Here is an 18,427-nt window from a genome sequence, read left to right as displayed (position 1 = left end):
CCATTTATTACTATTCCACGTTCTATCATGTAATCCAGTTATGTCAGAAATTCACCTCTCTGTCTGTTAAACTGACGACCACGGACACCTTGTCTCAATGTTGTCTGAAGTCTTACTCGTCTGAAAGGCTTTGGTTGACTACTACTTGTATCTACAAAAAACATTAAGATAAAACAAAAGCAAGTGAAAAAATGAGAAAGCATTTATAATGATACAAACTAATTACTAAAAGAATGAATAAGATGCAGACTTGTCCATTTGTTTTCAATTCTTTTTTTCAAACAATGAGGAACATTTAACAAACCAAAAAAGGGTAAATGGTTGAACAACAAAAAAAGCAGTACTTTGGGAGGCTAAGGTGGGAGGATCATGAGCTCAGGAGTTTGAGACCAGCCTGGGCAACACAGCGAGACCCTGTTTCTACAAAATTATAAAAGAATTTGCTGGGCATGGTGGAACATGCCTACAGTCCCAGTTACTCAGGAGGCTGAGGCTAGAGGATCACTTGAGCCTGGGTGAGGTTGAGGCTGCAGTGAGCCATGATCAAGCTAACTGTACTCCAGCCTGGGAGACAGGTGAGATCCTGCCTCAAAAAAACCCCAAAAAACCAGGCAGACCGAGGCCCTGTCTCAAAAACAACAACAACAAAAAAAAAACCCAGAAGTGTTTGACTTTTTTCATTTATTCACTTATATTAATAAATATTTACTTGTTGACTACCCATGTATCAAACATAGTACCAGGTGCTAAGAAATACAACAGAAAACAAAATATCAAGTCCCTCAGCAAACCGCCTACAATAGAACACAAATTATATCTGATTCTTCTTTGTCAGACACCCCAAATGCAATCATTAGCAAATCCTGAATGGTCAAATTTAAATATATGTCCCAAATCTGACAACTTCTCACAACCCTAACTCTACCATCTCACCTAAGCCATCACTATCTTTTCCTGAATTACTGCAGTAGCCTCCAAAGTTTCTCCTTGTTTCTGTCCATTATTCATTTTCAATCTCTTCAGTACACAGCAGCCAAACTGATGAGATCATGTCATGTCATTATTCTGTGTGAAGCCCTCCAGTAGCTTCCAGTATCCATGACAGCCAAGGCAATTACAATGATCTACTCTATCTTCTCCCGCCTCTAACATATCTCCTGCTAGTCTCTGTTCTCACTCACTGTGCTTCAGCCACAGTGGCCTCCTTGTTGACCCTGAACACAAGCAGACACACTGCTGCCTTATGGACTTGGCATCTATTAATATTTTCTTTGATCTAGTATGCTCTTCATTAAGTAACTGCACAGCTTTGATCCCTTTCTTCTTTCAGATCTTCACTTAAATGTCGCCTTCTCTTAGTGATGCTTCCTATGAGACTGCCTGCTGCATTGTCAAATATTTGTTGACAATGTAGCATGAGTATTGTTGACCAAATACTCAGATGGGGGAGGTCCAGTTTTACATTATCAAATAAATTTAAAGACATCGTAATTTCATATTATACTTTAAAGGGAACAACCACCATTTTTTCTCATACAAGCTCTGATAAGATATAACAAGTGCCAATTGTGTTGAGGAAAGCCAATTTTTATGGGACATCAAAATATAACTGGGGGCACAAAACCTCAGTAATCATGAATATGATAGTTATAAATTTTTTGAGCTTTACTGTGTATGAAATGGTTCTGTATTTTACATACATTATTTTAAATCCTGATTGCAAGATTAGTTATGAGTATCCATATTGCATAACGTATAGAAATGTAAAGTTACCAGATATGAAACAGTAGATATTAGGGATGTTAGCCAATAGGTTGATGTGTCACATCAAAGCAGCTGAGAAGCAGGGGAAGAGATCTTGGGATAGCAAAGTTCTGTGATTTAAAAAAGTAATAAATAACTGAGCAGGTCTGCCCTAAAATCTGAAGGTTCCATGGCAGAGTTTAAGAATTACCACTGTAAGCAATTAAAAATTAAAATAATCAGACTGAATGACCAAGTACTGTATATCCTTAATAATAAAGGTAATTCTCTGTCTAAAAATTTGAGATAGATGAGCTAGTACACTGTATTGTTTAAGAGTGGAGTCTCTGGAGCCAGACTTCTTCAGTGTAATCGTTGCTTGTCCATTACTTATTAGCTATTTGACTTTGAAGAGGTTATTCACCCTTTCTGTGCCTCAGCCTCCACATCTATAAAATGTGGATGAATATCTACCACATTGAGTTGTGAGAATCAAATAAGTAAATATAAGTAAAGGGCTCAGAATACTGCATGATACACAGTTAAGTGTTCAGTAAATGCTAACTGTTATTCTAAAAAATAACTTCTATTACAGGAATACATATCCTTTTTTCAAAATTAACTTCAAAAATTTGAAAAGCCAAACTCTGAAACTGTTTACATCAGTAAATTTCAAACAATTTTTTTAAGCAACAGAGCTCTTACCCCTTAACTCTCCACATCAAATCTCATGTAGAACCCCAATATGTAGAACAAATAAAAATGGAGCTGTTGTGGTTCAGAGTCAAGAGGCCTGGAGTGCCCTAGCACTCCTTAGCCTCCCTCCCAGTATACCCATCCACTACAACCCCTGTAGCACCTCTAAAAGACCCAAGAGCTCTACAAAACATGTTGACAATCATTAGTCTAGATGAAACATGAGTGAGCTATTCTTTTGGGATAGATCCACCATGTCCATATTTCTTATTATCGATGCCAGAATATTCTTAGAATAATGATTTCAATATAAATCAAGTTCCCTTTAATAATAAAATTTCTCTTTTAAATAAAGCATTTTAAAATAAAGGAAAAAATGATTATTAATTTGTTACTAATAAAGCAGTGTTTTCACAAACAAGTTTGATGTATAAAAGCTGTATTGCGGTCAAGGGCAGGGACTCACCTACAGATGAGCTAGAAGGAGGATCCTGGCTGGTGGAGGGGAGATCTGACTCATCAGATGCTTGAACCGGCTCTTCTTCCTGCTGGCTATCAATTTCTAGGCCTGCTTCTGAACTAATACTAAGGAAAAGAAAAATTAATTAAAAAATACAAAACTGATCCTACAGTCTATCCTAAATTATATCCACTCTTTTAAATCAATTTTATCACTTAAATAATCCAAAGCTCCCTTAAACAAAAAATTACAGACTGATTTGCTAACCATATATATTTTTCAAAGGAGCGGGGGGAAGAGAGCTCGAGTTGTTTTTTCCTCACTCCTTTTCTCACTATGACATGTTCCAATTTTAGTTTATGATTTTCCTCTTCTTGTTTCCTTTTTCCTTTTGACAAGGATGTTCACATTCTTGACACTCATAAGAAATATATGGTCCAGATTTTGATAAATCTCAAAACAACATTTTAGGAAAGCACAGTACTAAAAAGTTCACAATAGTCACACTATTAAATAGTATGCCAGTAACTAAACCATGGGCTCTAGCCCAGATGAGATAGGCTATGGGTATGTAAAATTCCTAGCTCAGTGGCTATATCCATCTTTCTCTCTTCCATTCAAGACACAAATGAGGGAGACAGTACAAGAATAACATGAATCTGCTCCAGTTTAAGTCATTTGAAAACTTCAGTATAAAATGACTACAAAAATTAGCCAGGTGTGGTGTCGGGCGCCTGTAATCCCAGCTACTTGGGAGGCTGAGGCAGAGAACTGCTTGAACCTGGGAGGTGGAGGCTGCAGTGAGCCGAGATCACGCCACTGCACTCCAGCCTGGGTGACAGAGCAAGACTCCGTCTCAAAAAAAAAAAAAAAAAAAAAAAGAAAAAGAAAACGGCTTAGCTGATTGTTTCTTGGCTAAAGGAAAACAAATGTAAAAGTCTGCTAAGACTAAAGCAAGCAAAAACAACAAAATAAACTTTTACCCTTCAGATTCTGTCTCCACAAATACTTCATCTCCATCATCACCTGTTGCTGTTTCATTTGTTGTAGATAAAGTGCCAGTGGATGTAGTCACCATTGGAACAGATTGAGAGGCATGTTCCGAAGCATCAGAGGTGGTGCTCTCAGTAAATACAGTCACTTTAAAAAGAAAAGACAAGTAGAAGAACTTTTAAACTTTGTCGTTTATCAAATTTTTAGCCAGAATATATTTCATACGTTTTCATTTTACCAATAAAACAGAACCTATTATCTGCCTTTGATCCCTACCTGGGGCTGCTACTTGTAGTGGAGTAGTGGGAACACTTCGGCCACCTGACTCCTCTTCATGAGCTAGGAACAGGGGTGTTTCGTACATTCCTAAACCTAAAGACAATTCTGAATATTAATGACTGAAAAAAACATAAAATTGTCAACAAGCTAGGGATCTGAAAGAAAAATATTAATTATTGGAGATACACAACTTTACTAAAGACCATAATTTAATTATTCCATCAAGCAAAAATCCATCTCTCAAACTTTTTTTTTTTTTTTTTTTTTTTTTTGAGGCGGAGTCTCGCTCTGTCACCCAGGCTGGAGTGCAGTGGCCGGATCTCAGCTCACTGCAAGCTCCGCCTCCCGGGTTCACGCCATTCTCCGGCCTCAGCCTCCCGAGTAGCTGGGACTACAGGCGCCCGCCACCTCGCCCGGCTAGTTTTTTTTTTGTATTTCTTAATAGAGACGGGGTTTCACCGTGTTAGCCAGGATGGTCTCGATCTGCTGACCTCGTGATCCGCCCGTCTCGGCCTCCCAAAGTGCTGGGATTACAGGCTTGAGCCACCGCGCCCGGCCCAAACTTTTGTTTTTTATTTTATTTTAGAGACAGGGTCTCATTCTGTCACTCAAGTTAGAGTGCAGTGACACCACCATAGCTCACTGTAGCCTGAAACTCCTGGGCTCAAGTGATCCTCTCACCTCAGCCTCCCAAGGAGCTAGGGCTACCAACACAGGCCCAGTTAATTATTTTTCATTTTTGTAGAGACAGGGGTTAGTCTTGTTATGTTGTCAAGGCTGCACCTGAACTCCTGACCTCAAGTGATCCTCCTGCCTTGGCCTCCCAAAGTTCTGGGATTACAAGTGTGAGCCACTGCACCTGGCCTCAAAATTTTAAATACAATTTAAAGACATCCTTTAAACTTTCTAACACTAAAGTGCCCTTAAAACATTAGCTAAAATGCTGTTAAGACTTTCATACAAGCTAATTTTATTGAGTATACAACTACAGATGTTACTTTGTAATTAACAAAAGTAATTACCAAGGTTACAAAGTTTAGTAAGTGTTGGCATTCCAATTTAAGCCTAGATCTGATGCCCAAGTCTAGGAAATTGTATTAACATACAGTCACAAAATCAAATAACATTTTAAATTTATAAAGTCAACTTACAATTTCATGTAAGAGGCCTTCAGTGTTAGAACTAATATCCTAAACAAGCAGATGTTACATTATATGACTTTTATGAGGGCTAAAGATTGAGCTTATTATAATAGTAGTATGCATTCTCTATTCATTTACCAAGTGCCAGACAGCTTCCCAGAAATAAAGAGGGTAATATGGATTCCAACTGAGGATTAAAATGTAATCAATTCCACAAATTGCATAATTCACATGTGGAAAACTAATTCTACTACTTAATGTGGTGACCATTTTATTCCACATATTTTGATCTTTTATTTTTTGTTTTTCCAAGTAATGTTAATACAAAAAATATAACTAGCCTTAGACATTTAATTAGGAATGTTACAAGCGTCAAACTGTAAACAGAAAACATGCCGCATTCCTTCCAACAACTTTAAAATGGCTAGTAGTACCAATATTTATTGGTTCAACACATATTCCTGAATACTTAAACTACATGTATGACATTACACCAGGAGCCAGAAGAAATACTAATGTAAAAGCTAATCCTTATGCTCAAAGAAATTAGAACTTTGTCAGAAAGGTAAGATGTAAGGCAGCGCTTAATAAGTATATTACAGCATTTAAAAAAGTAAATTAGCAAACAATATCAATTTTAAAAATATTTATATTCGCTCTTTTATCCTCCTTAAATCACATCACAATAGTTTATTACCAAATACATACAAATCCAGGAGATCTAAAGGTTTAACTATTTACCTCCTTGAGAAGCAAGCTGGCCAAGATCAGAGTGACTAGAACTTGTTTGTGGCATATCTTCAGGTGGCCCAAACCGGAATCTAGGGACACCAGCAACCTGTGGTGAACTAAATGGACAAAAACTAATTTAAGATGAAATTTAAAGTTAACCTATTTAAAGCACAATGGTGAAAAGAATATAGGAAGAAGGAAGAATGAACACCAACAAACTGGGAAGGAAACAGATCGAAAATAAAGTCTATTTATTTTAAAGGGTTTCTTACTTATAAAAATCCTTTTATACTATCAGGTGTCAATGAATTTAGCAATAATATGAATAACCTGTGACTTACATGTAAATAATTTTCAGCTCTCCTGAACTATGCCTCACATTTCTTGAATGTCTCAGATATCCTCACATAGATATATTGAAAGCAACACAAACTCAACATGAAACATAAGCGTTAGAATGAAGTCATGAGACAAAGTTTTATCTTAGTTTTCATTTAGTCATAGAAAAATCAAGTCACTTGTCTAGCTTATTAAGAGTTTACTAGCTAGCTCCCAAGGTTTAGGAAAATTCTAATATTAGATAGCTAAAAACTTGCTTTTTTCCTTATCCTAATACCACTATCATTTATTTTTCTGCCTATAATTCAGGACATAAAACTTAGCATTATTTAATTCTGCCTATCTTTCTTTAGCTAGTGAGCTATTAATGTCTTTAGGAAACATGGAGTTCAGGAAGTGGTGACTTCTAGAGGCGTAGGAGTAGTGACATTTGTTTGAGTGAAGATGCTGTTGATTGCTGGTACTCAGAATTCTTCATGTTTATTGGAGTGAGTCTCTTCCTGAGTGCTGACTTTCAGAAGGAGGGAGCTGAAATTGATTGGTTGGCTTGTAAAAATGTGTTAGCCAAGGTAAATTGCGGCTAACTGAGCAAGTTTAAAACTGGTTCTAACTGCCACATGTTACCACATCTATAGAACAATCAACCTTTCCCCAAGTTTGTAGAAATTTGTAAGTTCTGATCTTCGAATATATCCTGTTATGCAACTAATACCTCAGCCATAAATAAATGTGTACACTTTCACATGGAGAGCCTTTCAACCCTTTAAGAGGAGTGGTATAGCACAACACTTAACACAGGTCCTACAGCCAGACGAATTGGTTTGAAACTAAAAACTGCTACTTCGTTGCTGTCTGACCTCTGGCAAATTTGTTAACATGTCTGTGTTTCAGTATACTATAAGATGACAACATTAATAATGTCTACCCTCATAAGGTATGAGGATTAAATAAACTAACGCATGAAAATGCTCAGTAAATGCTAAGTATTCTTTCCCAAGACTGAATTCAATATCATCCCCATTAAATCATCTCATATTCTTTCTCCTTAGTTGTTGAAATAAATTACTTCTTCATTTGTATTAACAAAGCCTACTGCTTATTTCTCTATTATCCTTCTACATTGTTTACATTAGTTAGTTGCTCATTTGCTTAGCTTCCACAAGAATACTATAAATTATGATCATTGTAATTACCAACACTTAACAACTATAAAGCAATTTATCATGAGTCAGGTAATATCCTAAACATGTTAACACAAATTAACTGATTCACCTAATTCTTTTAACTTATGCAATAGAAATTATTCTATTGTTATTCCCATTTTTAAAATGAAGGTGCTCACGAGCAGAGAACCTAAGGAACTTGCTACTACTAGTTAACAGTAGAGTTAGGTTTCAAACACAGGCATTCTGACTCTAGAGGCCATGTTCTTAAACATTCTTATATTGTCTTTTACTTTAAATTCTTGGTAGAAGTAACTGTATGTCATTGACTTCTGTATAATTTTCCCCAACAATACATCCTCAACTGACCTACCACAAGTACTTATTAGTACATAATAGAGAGGGACTCAACAAATAATGAGTTAACCAAATGATAAACAAACTAACAGAGAAAGACTAAAAGTTTGATTAGTTACAAAATGTTTCCCTTTCATTAACTTACTGAATTGCTTCAGCAAATCCATCAGTACGATGTGGCACCACAAGAGTTGGAGTACTTGGAACTGTTCTGTCTTCATCATCAAAAAAATGCTGTTGCTAAAACAAAGATAGAAAACAGAGTTAACAGGCAAAACACCACACATATGGACTATACAAATATCTGCTGAAGAAATGAATTACTTTTACATAATGGGTAAGTACTTACCATGCCACCTATTCCTGGAGTCAACTGAAGCCCACGTCCTACAGACTGCCTTCGGGTCATCTGAATTCTCTGCATGTCAAGAAAAAGAAATTACATTTGCTTTAAGAAATGAGGCAATGAAACAAACACCAAATATCAACAGATACAGCTTATTATGCTGCCAACAAAATAGTTAGCAGATAGGTAATTAGGACATTTTCCCAGGAAAACCTGCCAAGAAATCACTTTTAGTCAATGACAAATTTTTAACTATAGTCTCTAATATTAACCAATACAAATCATTCTATTAACCAACAGATCAATTATTAACCAATACTTAAATAAAAACAGATCTAATACCATCTTGCATGTAAACAAATTTAATTCCTATTTCCTTAGCTGGAAGTGTTAGCAAGTATTCTTTTGGAGTTCAAACAGCAGTATTGCCTTTTAAACTGTTTTCCAGTTAAGACAATTCTAAATGGATAGATTGTATATATTTTTGCAGCCTCCATACATGATCCTTTAAGACTTGATATTCTCCCATCATGAAGTTATTTTCACTAGTGATATTTTAGTAGAATCTATGTTTGACAGTGTTTACACATACTATTTTATAGGGTAAAATTTAAGCTAAATTAACAGAACCTTTGTGCTTTTCCTACTCTTTTTGCAAGTGCTTCTGATTAAGAGATGACCGACCCTACTACATGCTAAATATAAGGGGTCATACATACCTTCATTAAATTTAAAAGTTAAAATATGTGATTATCAACAAATGAGAAAAAATATTCTTAAGTACGACAGAAATTCCTTTCTCTTTTATAAATACGTGCACTGTACAGAAAGAAACCTTCAAATCAGACAATGGTGAGCTGCTGAAATGTACTTTAATTAAAACCCAAGAAAATCTTTCTTTTCTCACCTGAGAAATAACAAACAGAATTTTATTTGCTATGACTATAACCATTTCAACGTATGCACAACTTTTAGTAATGCTTGCCTTTCTAAACATCCCTCAGAGATTAGTTTCAGTTCAAAGAATTTTATAAAAATGTGCCAAAATACCAAAAAGTTCATGGGATTGCTAATTTAAAAAATCGAGAGAGAGAGAGAGAAAAATACATAATGGAAAGGGAGAAAAGCCAAGATTTTTTTCAAGTTCATTTTTCCTAATCACCAGTACTTTTAATACCTGAACTGGTGGTCCCAACTCCTGAGGTGGAGCATGAATGGTCAGTCTTGGGGGAAGTGGATGTGGTGGGCGTCTAGGTGACTGAGGTGCTCGAGGGGCCTGTCTTTCAGATGCTGATGATGGCTGTTGTTCTCTAGAAACCTCCTGAGAAAAGGAAGATTCTGCAGCACCTGTATTTCCTTCACCTACAGGAAAAGAGAAATTTACTTTTGAACTGCTAAATTTACGACAAAAAAACTTGGACTATCCCTAGAAGTATAAATCTTGCCAACAGGAATGTTCACCGCTCTAATATTTTCAGAAGTAAAGTAGTGAGATGTGATGGAAACAAATGTGGGCTTTTATACCCAGAGATAATGGGATCTGTACTTATTAGCTGTGTGGCTTTGGGCATGTCCCTTAACCTCTTTGAGTCTATTTTTTGGTTGGTTAATAGAGCAAATGTAACCTCCAGGTATGGTCTTTCTAAAATGGTTTTTCTAAAGAGTTCAGATAATGAACACAAAGCCCTTAGTTCAACACATGATAAACATCTAATAAATTAAAATTAAAGTAAACATTTAATAAAATAAAACTAAAATTAACATTTAATAAATTTGGGTTACATAATTTTTAATAAAGTAGGCAAGTTGCCTAAAGGTTAGACTACTAGAGAATCAGTATAACAATCAAATAGGATAAAGACAGAGAAAAAGCCTTACAAATACATTTTTATCTTTTGGTTTCCCTGAATTTTGAATTTTCACAAATGTCTCTCAAATGTCTGGGTATTCTTCTACATACACTGTAGCAACAAAAGAAGCCATCTTCTACTATGAAAAGTTGAACAGGATGCCACAGAATTTCATAGTTTAAAAGTCTGAGGTCTAGATTCAGATCCTTGCTCTAATATCTAATACTTAAGCTACTTAGCTACTTAGTAAGCTATGTGACACCTCAAGTGACTTTACTTCTGCGATTCAGATTTTTCATTGATACCTAAACCTTATTAAGTTTACTATAAGAATTAAACAATTCAATACAAGTGTAGTTGCTTGAAATGTACTCAAATCCATCCATTAATTTTATTTGGGCCACTAGGCCTATTTTTGCTTGGCTGCAAAAATAAAAATTAAAAAAATAGGAAAAGGAAGGAAGGAAGGAAGGAAGGAAGGAAGGAGGGAGGGAAGGAAGGAGGGAGGGAGGGAGGCAAGGCAGGCAGGCAGGCCTAGAGCAGCAAAAATTGTTCCCTCTATATTTCAACTATGTGATTCACAAAAAATGTTTCTTAATCTACGAATTGTTTATAAAATGTAAATTGTTGTTCAAAGTATATCAATTTCTCATCTCTCTTTAAAAGTAAGAATAGTATTACTTATTATATGGCTTAATATTCATTAATGTATTTTTTCTCTTAAAAAAATTTAAAAGTTTAAATTTTTGTCTGTTCTTGCTTTAGTTAAAATGAGAATACACCTTGCCCTTTTAAATACCCAGGCCTCTACAGAAACCCAGATACAATATTTTCCCATTAGTCTAAACAGCTAAGGTTTTTATTTACTATGTCAACACTAATGATTTTGGCTTCATATCAGTTGTTAGTTATCTATCATCCAGATAATCACTAATTCTTTAAAACACATTTCAAAATAAAATTATTTTCTACAACTTCCATACTCTTTTAATGCCCACAACTTTTCAGTGGACCTCTAGGATTTATCCTTTCCAAGATTTAACAAAATATATGCTACATTGATCCAAAAATCTTTTATTCATTGGAAAACCAGAACATACTGCAACGTTCCAATAGTACCAAATGTTGAAGCATGCAGCTTGATTAGACTGACCTCCTCTGGTTGTGAATTGCTGTTACAAGTAGTCCCTAATTAAAGTTTTCCTCTTAATGGCAGCATACAGCATCTACAATACTGTAAGGGTTACAAAATGTTTGCATCTTATAGCAGTCCAATGAGGCAGAAAAAGTATAATGACAGCACCTAACAGTCATAAATATAGTAGACTTTTTATGACAGCATAACAGTCACAAAGGTAGAGCAGGGGCCAATCTCTTTCTTACCAATTCGCTAAATAAATTTATATATTATAATTAAGTGCAATTCTAGTTTAGAAAATACCAGAGATATTCAATTCAAAAAAGACTAATAAAAATCTCACCAATGTTTTGCGAATCAGCAGCTCTCTGATTACCTTCACCTCCACCCATACTTTCTTCTGTTTCTGTACCTGGATCAGTCCCATCACCACCCTAAAAACAAAACGTGATAACATAATGTGCAAATAAAATAGGTACATTAAAAAAACCAGACTGAATAATTAACCAAACCAAACCACAACAAAACAAATAACTAACAACAACAACAAAAAACAAAACAAATGAACAAAACCCCCAAAGGTTTTAGTGAATTTCATAAGCCTTTCTATATTCTTGGAAAACATCAAATTCAAGAAAGCTCTCAGAAAGAACTATGAACGGTCAAAATTCTAGCCAGTTACCTCAGCATCATCAGCTTCATAACCATCATTGCCATCGGCACTACCAGTTCCTTCATTACTATCTTCACCCTCGTCTCCCATCCCTGTGTCATCTTCATCATCATCATCGTCTTCCTCATCCTCTTCATAATCCTAGTAGAAAGTTCCCCAGGTATAAATAAAAGTTTAGAATATGGCCCACATGCTCTGCATATCTAGATACCACACTTAGAAATTTAAGTGATGCATTAATCAGAAGATAGGAATTGTCCTGAGAGTTGTATGGGATTAGTATAGCAGTACCAGATATCACAACTGTGGTACTTACTGGAATTAGTACAATAATGATCAATTCTGAATTCTGTTTGCATGAGATTGTTCAAAGATAATATAGACCTTAGGTGTCAGCAAAATGTCAAGTGGTCCACTTTATTCTAAATTTAAACAGGTGGAGCTGAAGAAAATGATAAAATTACACTATATCAGGAGCTTTTAAAAAAATGTTGCTGGCCGGGCGCGGTGGCTCAAGCCTGTAATCCCAGCACTTTGGGAGGCCGAGACGGGTGGATCACGAGGTCAGGAGATCAAGACCATCCTGGCGAACACGGTGAAACCCCGTCTCTACTAAAAAATACAAAAAACTAGCCGGGCGAGATGGCGGGCACCTGTAGTCCCAGCTACTCGGGAGGCTGAGGCAGGAGAATGGCGTGAACCCGGGAGGCGGAGCTTGCAGTGAGCTGAGATCTGGCCACTGCACTCCAGCCTGGGCGGCAGAGCGAGACTCCGTCTCAAAAAAAAAAAAAAAAAAAATGTTGCTTTATTAATCTAAAATGAGAAGCTGTCAATATAAGATTTAAACCCCAAAATAAAAGACACAATTTGACTTTATATACATAAAATACACTGTATATATAAAAAATTGACAAAAATGACTTATGGGGCTCCAAGAGGAAACAAAAATAATTCTTGTTTCTTCTTTTTATCTCTAGAAACCATAGCACTTACATTTAAAGCCATACAGTCACTTACCAATAAGACTTAAAATTAGGTCTAATTGAGAACAAATCCTAAAACACTCATGAATCATCAAAAAACCAAAATGAAACAAAATTTTAAAAATGGGCTTTCCATCACTGGCTCTACACTACTTTTCATTATAAAATGTTGATTTCTGAACTAATTAAGATAGAAGAAAAAAAACAATACAATCTACTTAAGGTGACTGGGAACCAGAATTTACAGCCAATGCATTAGTATCCCAAGGATCTGAGCACTTTCATCCAATAGTTTAAAAAACACTAGATGATTTCAAATCAAATTTACCTCATGTTCTCCATCATTTTCATCATCATCCTCTTCTTCATCATCACTGTCAATTACAATGACATCATCTCCTTTGCCTTGACCATCCTGGGATGAAGTTGTTGTTTGCTGATCTGATTGAAGTGGTCCAAGATCTATTTGTAGAGACTGAGAGGTTTCTTCACTGTCTTCCATAGGTGTATAATCTCCCTGGGTAACTCCCTTTGAAAATAAAAAAGCAAGAAAAAAATTAAGAGCCCTATAAAGATACCTAAAACTATATGTGAGGTATTATTATAGGTCAAAGTAAAGAATAATGAGTACTTATGGACTAGCAGCATTTAATTTATTTTTTTTTGAGACAGAGTCTTGCTCTTGTCACCCCGGCTGGAGTGTAATGGTGCAACCTCACCTCACTGAAACCTCCGCCCCGCTAGGTTCAAGCAATTCTCCTGCCTCAGCATCCTGAGTAGCTGGGACTATGGGCACCCCCCACCACGTCTGGCTAATTTTTTGTATTTTTAGTAGAGACGGGTTTTCACCATGTTGGCCAGGCTGGTCTCGAACTCTTGACTGCATTTAATTTTAAAAATGGTACTTCAAGTATTTTTGAAGAAAGAAGACGAACCTTTGAGTTTCCTTAATGTCTTCCTATAGAAGAATTATCATAAATCTTATTGGTTAATACTCCAAGAAGAAAAAGAGAAAAAAATATAAACAAACATTTATGTATTCAGAACTACTAGTGTGATATCGTACATCAGTGCTGTGAGACACAAATATGTTATGTAATTTTAAATTTTTTAGTAGCCACTTTAAAAAAAGGTGAAATCAATTTTAATAATATACTTAACCAATATATCCAAAATATTTCCACATGTAATCAATGTAAAAATTATTAACCAGATATTTCACATTTTAAAATTTCTAAGTCTTCAAAAATCTGATGTATATTTTATATTTATATCAATCTAGACAGCCATTTTTCAGTTGCTCAATGACCAGTGCGGATAGTGTACAATACAGCTACAGACCAAAGTCAGAAAAAACAAAAAATACTCATAGGTCTGCAATGTTTTAAGAGAAGGTTTTCCCAAACTAGACCTAATTTGGAAATGCACTGAATGAATAAGCTATTACCATTGTCTTTTCACAAAGAAAAGCACTGAATACATAAGTTATTATTGTTGTCTTTTTACAAAGAACTTCTTCCCTCCCCAAAACTCCAATTATTCCAAGCCTTCACACCAAAATAAATATATCAGATACTAGATAATTTCTTGCTCAATCTATTTCCACAATTCTATTTTGTTAACTACTGAAATAAACTATTATTTTAACTTCATTTATAACATTTACTATCAAAAGTTAAATGTCGTTTTGGCTTAAGCACTCACTAAAATCATTTTTTCATATAAGCCAGCAACAGTATCTTTTAAACTAAGACATTCATAAAAAATTACACATGCCATAATGGAAAAAATGAGTAAGTCATGATTTAATTTAAAAAGTGCCTCAAAGTGACATGCTTATTTCAGAAAAAGCATCACTTGTAAAGAACATCTGCTTCACTGTCAGAAAATCAGAAAAATAAACTGTTACACATTCAGTAGACAATGCTAGAAGGGTAGAATAAAATCCAAATGGTATTTTGGAGTCACAGACAATTTTGCCAATTTCAAGAAAAAGCTTTCGCAGAAGATTTCAGTATAATTTAACCAAGTCTGACAAGAAAGCAGAAATTCACATCTTATTATTTTCAAATTATTATGTTCTTCAGAAACAATGCTCTCTAAAGGATAGATGAAAAAGATATCATTTATAGTACGCTCTGAATAACTTATCTAAAATGCCTGGGTCCAGAAGTGTTTCAGATTTTGGATTTTTTAGGATTTTGGAATATTTGCATATCCATAATGAGATATCTGTAAGATCCAAGCATAAATGCAAAATTCACTTATGTTTCATATATACCTTATACCCATAGCCTGAAGTTAATCTGACACAGTATTTTTAATAGTTCTGTGTGTAAAATGAAGTTCTGACTGTTTTGACTGTGGCCCATCACATTAAGTCAGCTGTGGAACATTACACATGTGGCTTGCACATTGGCACCTAAAAAGTTTTGAATTTTCAAATTAGGGATGTTCGACTTGTACTACATATTCATCTGAAGATTTAGTTTAGTGTTTTCAAAGAAAGCTGGTAAAATTAGCTTACAAAATTAACGCAGCTAAGAAACTAAAATTTACTTGCGATATGGCTATTTATGGTTAGCTTGAGATAATTCCTTAATTTTACATGGATAAAATAATTATAGCATAAGATGATTCAGAAAGTTTATCCAGAGAAAAGTACTATTTCAAGCTTAGGACAGTTGAAAACTACCTAGCCTGGGTTTGAATCTGAGTTCCAATGCTATGTGAACTTCGGTACACTACTTTATCTGGGTATCAGTTTCTGTAACTATGAGGTATAATGAAGATTAAATTAGTCAATAAATAAAAATTTCTTAGATCAACATTTGGCATATAGTAATGAGTTCAGTGTTAAATATTGATATTTAATTACTATCATATATTGTGATCTGAGAGACCAAAATAGATGCCATTTTGTCAACTAAGACAAACCCAAAGGTTAAGGAAACAAAAGTTACCTGTAGGTCAAGGGTTCAGGGCCTGGCTGGCACGGTAAATTTCTAAATTCGTATGTACAATTAAAAAAAATACGACTTTGCTAAACTCCTCTAATTGGAGCTATCGGGCAAGTTATCAGACTTCTATCTCTGATTTACAATACAGACGACTACAACTCTGACTGTAGAGAGGACTGGCAAACAGCTGCAGCAGACACCTTAAGCTAGTTTCAGCCTGCTTAAAGAGGCTGAGCACAAACTGTCTTTGTGTCCTGTAGTTCACCTTTTGTTCACTCTTCACATAAAGAGCCAGATTCCAGCTCATTTTAGTGCTAAAACCCTGCCCCAAAGTGAACACAGGATGTATATTATATAGGTTTACCTACTGTTCATATGCTCAGTTCCCCTCATAAATATGTATAGCTTTTTCCCCAAACCTGCTGAATATGTATGATTCTATTGTGTAATAAGGACCCTGTGAGGCATACAACCACACCTGTCCCTGCCCTGTGTGAAGACAAAACACCTCTGGTCCATGCTGGAGACTATCTCTTCCTCATTAGCAAAATGATATCACTAATAAAGCTCTCCTTTCTATTAAACAGTATTTAGCCACCCTGGGGGTCTTCTGGATGACAATATGAATTCTCATTTTGTGGGACAGAGGGAAGAAAGGAAAGTAATAATACCCTGAGTGCCTAATATGTGGCAGGTACTACTTTGTATTTTTTGACAAATGAGACAATGCAGGGAATTAAGGACATGCTTTACAGTCACAAAGCTCACCTCATGCTTTGTAACTTCAGGGTCTATATTCTCTCCACTAGTAAAACTGCTCTAGAGGAAACTCAATGATTAAGATCAAAAAATGAAGAGGTGCATAAATGCATTTCCTCTTATGGATTACTTTAATTCTGTAAGGGAAATAATACAGGGGAGTAAGAGAGAAGCAGCAAATGGGGTACTATGAATTAACTCCAGACGCAACTAGCACTCTTGTATTCCATGTAATTAAAATAGTGAAAAATCTTGGCTCACAACTCTAAAAAATCTGGAAATCTGTGCTATATATGAACAAAAACATTTCTTTAATATAAGTTTAGAAGGCAGTACACTATACTCATAGGAGTAAAAGAAAGCAGACTCTGCAATGATTAATTTAATTTCATTAAATATAGTAAGAACAAGTAAAAAAAAAAGACCAAATAATGTTTCAATCTGTCAAAGCTAATTTCATTCATGAAAAGCAACAGTTTGCTATGTTAGGTATGTTTTTACTTACTTCTCCAATGGAATCTTGAGAATCCTGGTTGTATACCTGAGTCTCCACCTCTCCATCAGTACTTTCTTCTGCCATAACTTCTTCCTGTATCATAATACACTAATATATTAACCATATCAGTGTAGCAGATGAAGATGAAGGGTTACCTGTTTTTGTTAGTTCTCTCATTTGAAAAAACCCTTCAAATCTTTAATTTCATGAAACTATAGAAAAATAAAGAAAATTTTATTTAAAAATTATAATCACATTCCTCCTCAGTATACACAAAGTAAGGTTTATGAACATTAATACATGCTAATACAATTAATTTAGTAGCCTTAATGTTTGATTTGAAACCTGCTTCATTATAATTTAATCTTAACAACAAAAAGGAATATAATTTTGGTTAATCTTAGAAAAAGACAGCAGGTAACAGTTTATGTCCATGATATTTAAAAGCTGAGATGAAATTCAATTTATGTTTTTATAACTGTGTTTTTTTATTGAAATAGAAACAAATTAAAGATATGCAAGAACATGAAACACTGTTGGCAACAATACCTGGGTTGTCAGTGGAATCTTTGTAGAAAGTTCAATAAAAGTGTTTTCCAGATAAAACATTTTGGTCCCAAAAGATTAATTTTCTCTAGGCTATAACTGAAAAGAGTACCTTAACTCTACTGGTAAAGGTTAAAATCGACAAAAAGAACTTTATGCACCTCAGTTCCTACGGGTGTAACGCTTTTCAACTTCTTTGGAAGAGGCATTTCCACTGTATCATCAGAGACTTGGTCTGATGCTTCTATGGTGCTATCCTCTTCCTCTTCACGTGTACGCTTTGGCAAAGAAGAACTGGGGGTAGCTGAAACTTTGAAATTACATAAATCTTGAATTAGAGCATGATCATAACTCGATTTAGATAAAGATAATTTACCCAATACAGTCACTTAACTAAAGGAGAACACAGTAAACATTTAATTGTACAGATTACTAAAAGACACTCAACCAACTCCTAGATCAATGCATCAACATAATTTGTTTCTGCTAAGCTATGGGTAAACAAAGAGCAACTTACGCTCTGAGTCAATGTTTTTATACCAACCCACGCTTTGCTTAATAAAGTCAACCAATTTTTACAATATATCTGATTCACTGAGATTATACTAATATGTTGTTATTTACAAAGTTTACATGGGACCTTCTACAAAACTCAGGACTCCTTGAATAAGAAAAAATGTACACTATATGTAAATCAGTATATAGTCTTATCTTAGGTGTCTTTTAGTCCTCTGGACCTCCGTTAAATTACATACAATATGTTTTATGTTAA

General features: G+C 35.0%; 1 protein-coding gene across 2 annotated transcripts in view; it reads right to left on the bottom strand.

The window, feature by feature from the left end:
- Positions 1-18,427, bottom strand: part of TPR (translocated promoter region, nuclear basket protein) — a 65,159-nt gene that overhangs the window by 2,232 nt on the left and 44,500 nt on the right. The window contains exons 39-51 of one of the 2 annotated variants that reach the window (XM_025377946.1): positions 17,817-17,983; positions 17,119-17,202; positions 13,223-13,423; positions 11,921-12,052; positions 11,582-11,672; positions 9,428-9,612; positions 8,254-8,322; positions 8,050-8,144; positions 6,055-6,161; positions 4,169-4,264; positions 3,883-4,039; positions 2,906-3,024; positions 56-151 (exon numbers count right to left, since the gene is read on the bottom strand). In XM_025377946.1, the coding sequence (XP_025233731.1) occupies positions 56-151; positions 2,906-3,024; positions 3,883-4,039; positions 4,169-4,264; positions 6,055-6,161; positions 8,050-8,144; positions 8,254-8,322; positions 9,428-9,612; positions 11,582-11,672; positions 11,921-12,052; positions 13,223-13,423; positions 17,119-17,202; positions 17,817-17,983 (1,599 nt within the window). The remainder of the gene's footprint in view (positions 1-55; positions 152-2,905; positions 3,025-3,882; positions 4,040-4,168; positions 4,265-6,054; positions 6,162-8,049; positions 8,145-8,253; positions 8,323-9,427; positions 9,613-11,581; positions 11,673-11,920; positions 12,053-13,222; positions 13,424-17,118; positions 17,203-17,816; positions 17,984-18,427) is intronic. The other variant, XM_025377955.1, reaches the window with a different exon arrangement.

Source organism: Theropithecus gelada, chromosome 1 (assembly GCF_003255815.1).
Source record: "Theropithecus gelada isolate Dixy chromosome 1, Tgel_1.0, whole genome shotgun sequence".
In the NCBI taxonomy this organism is placed as follows: Eukaryota; Metazoa; Chordata; class Mammalia; order Primates; family Cercopithecidae; genus Theropithecus; species Theropithecus gelada.
Note: the sequence above shows the minus strand (reverse complement) of the source record. Positions and strands in the feature narration are given on the sequence as shown.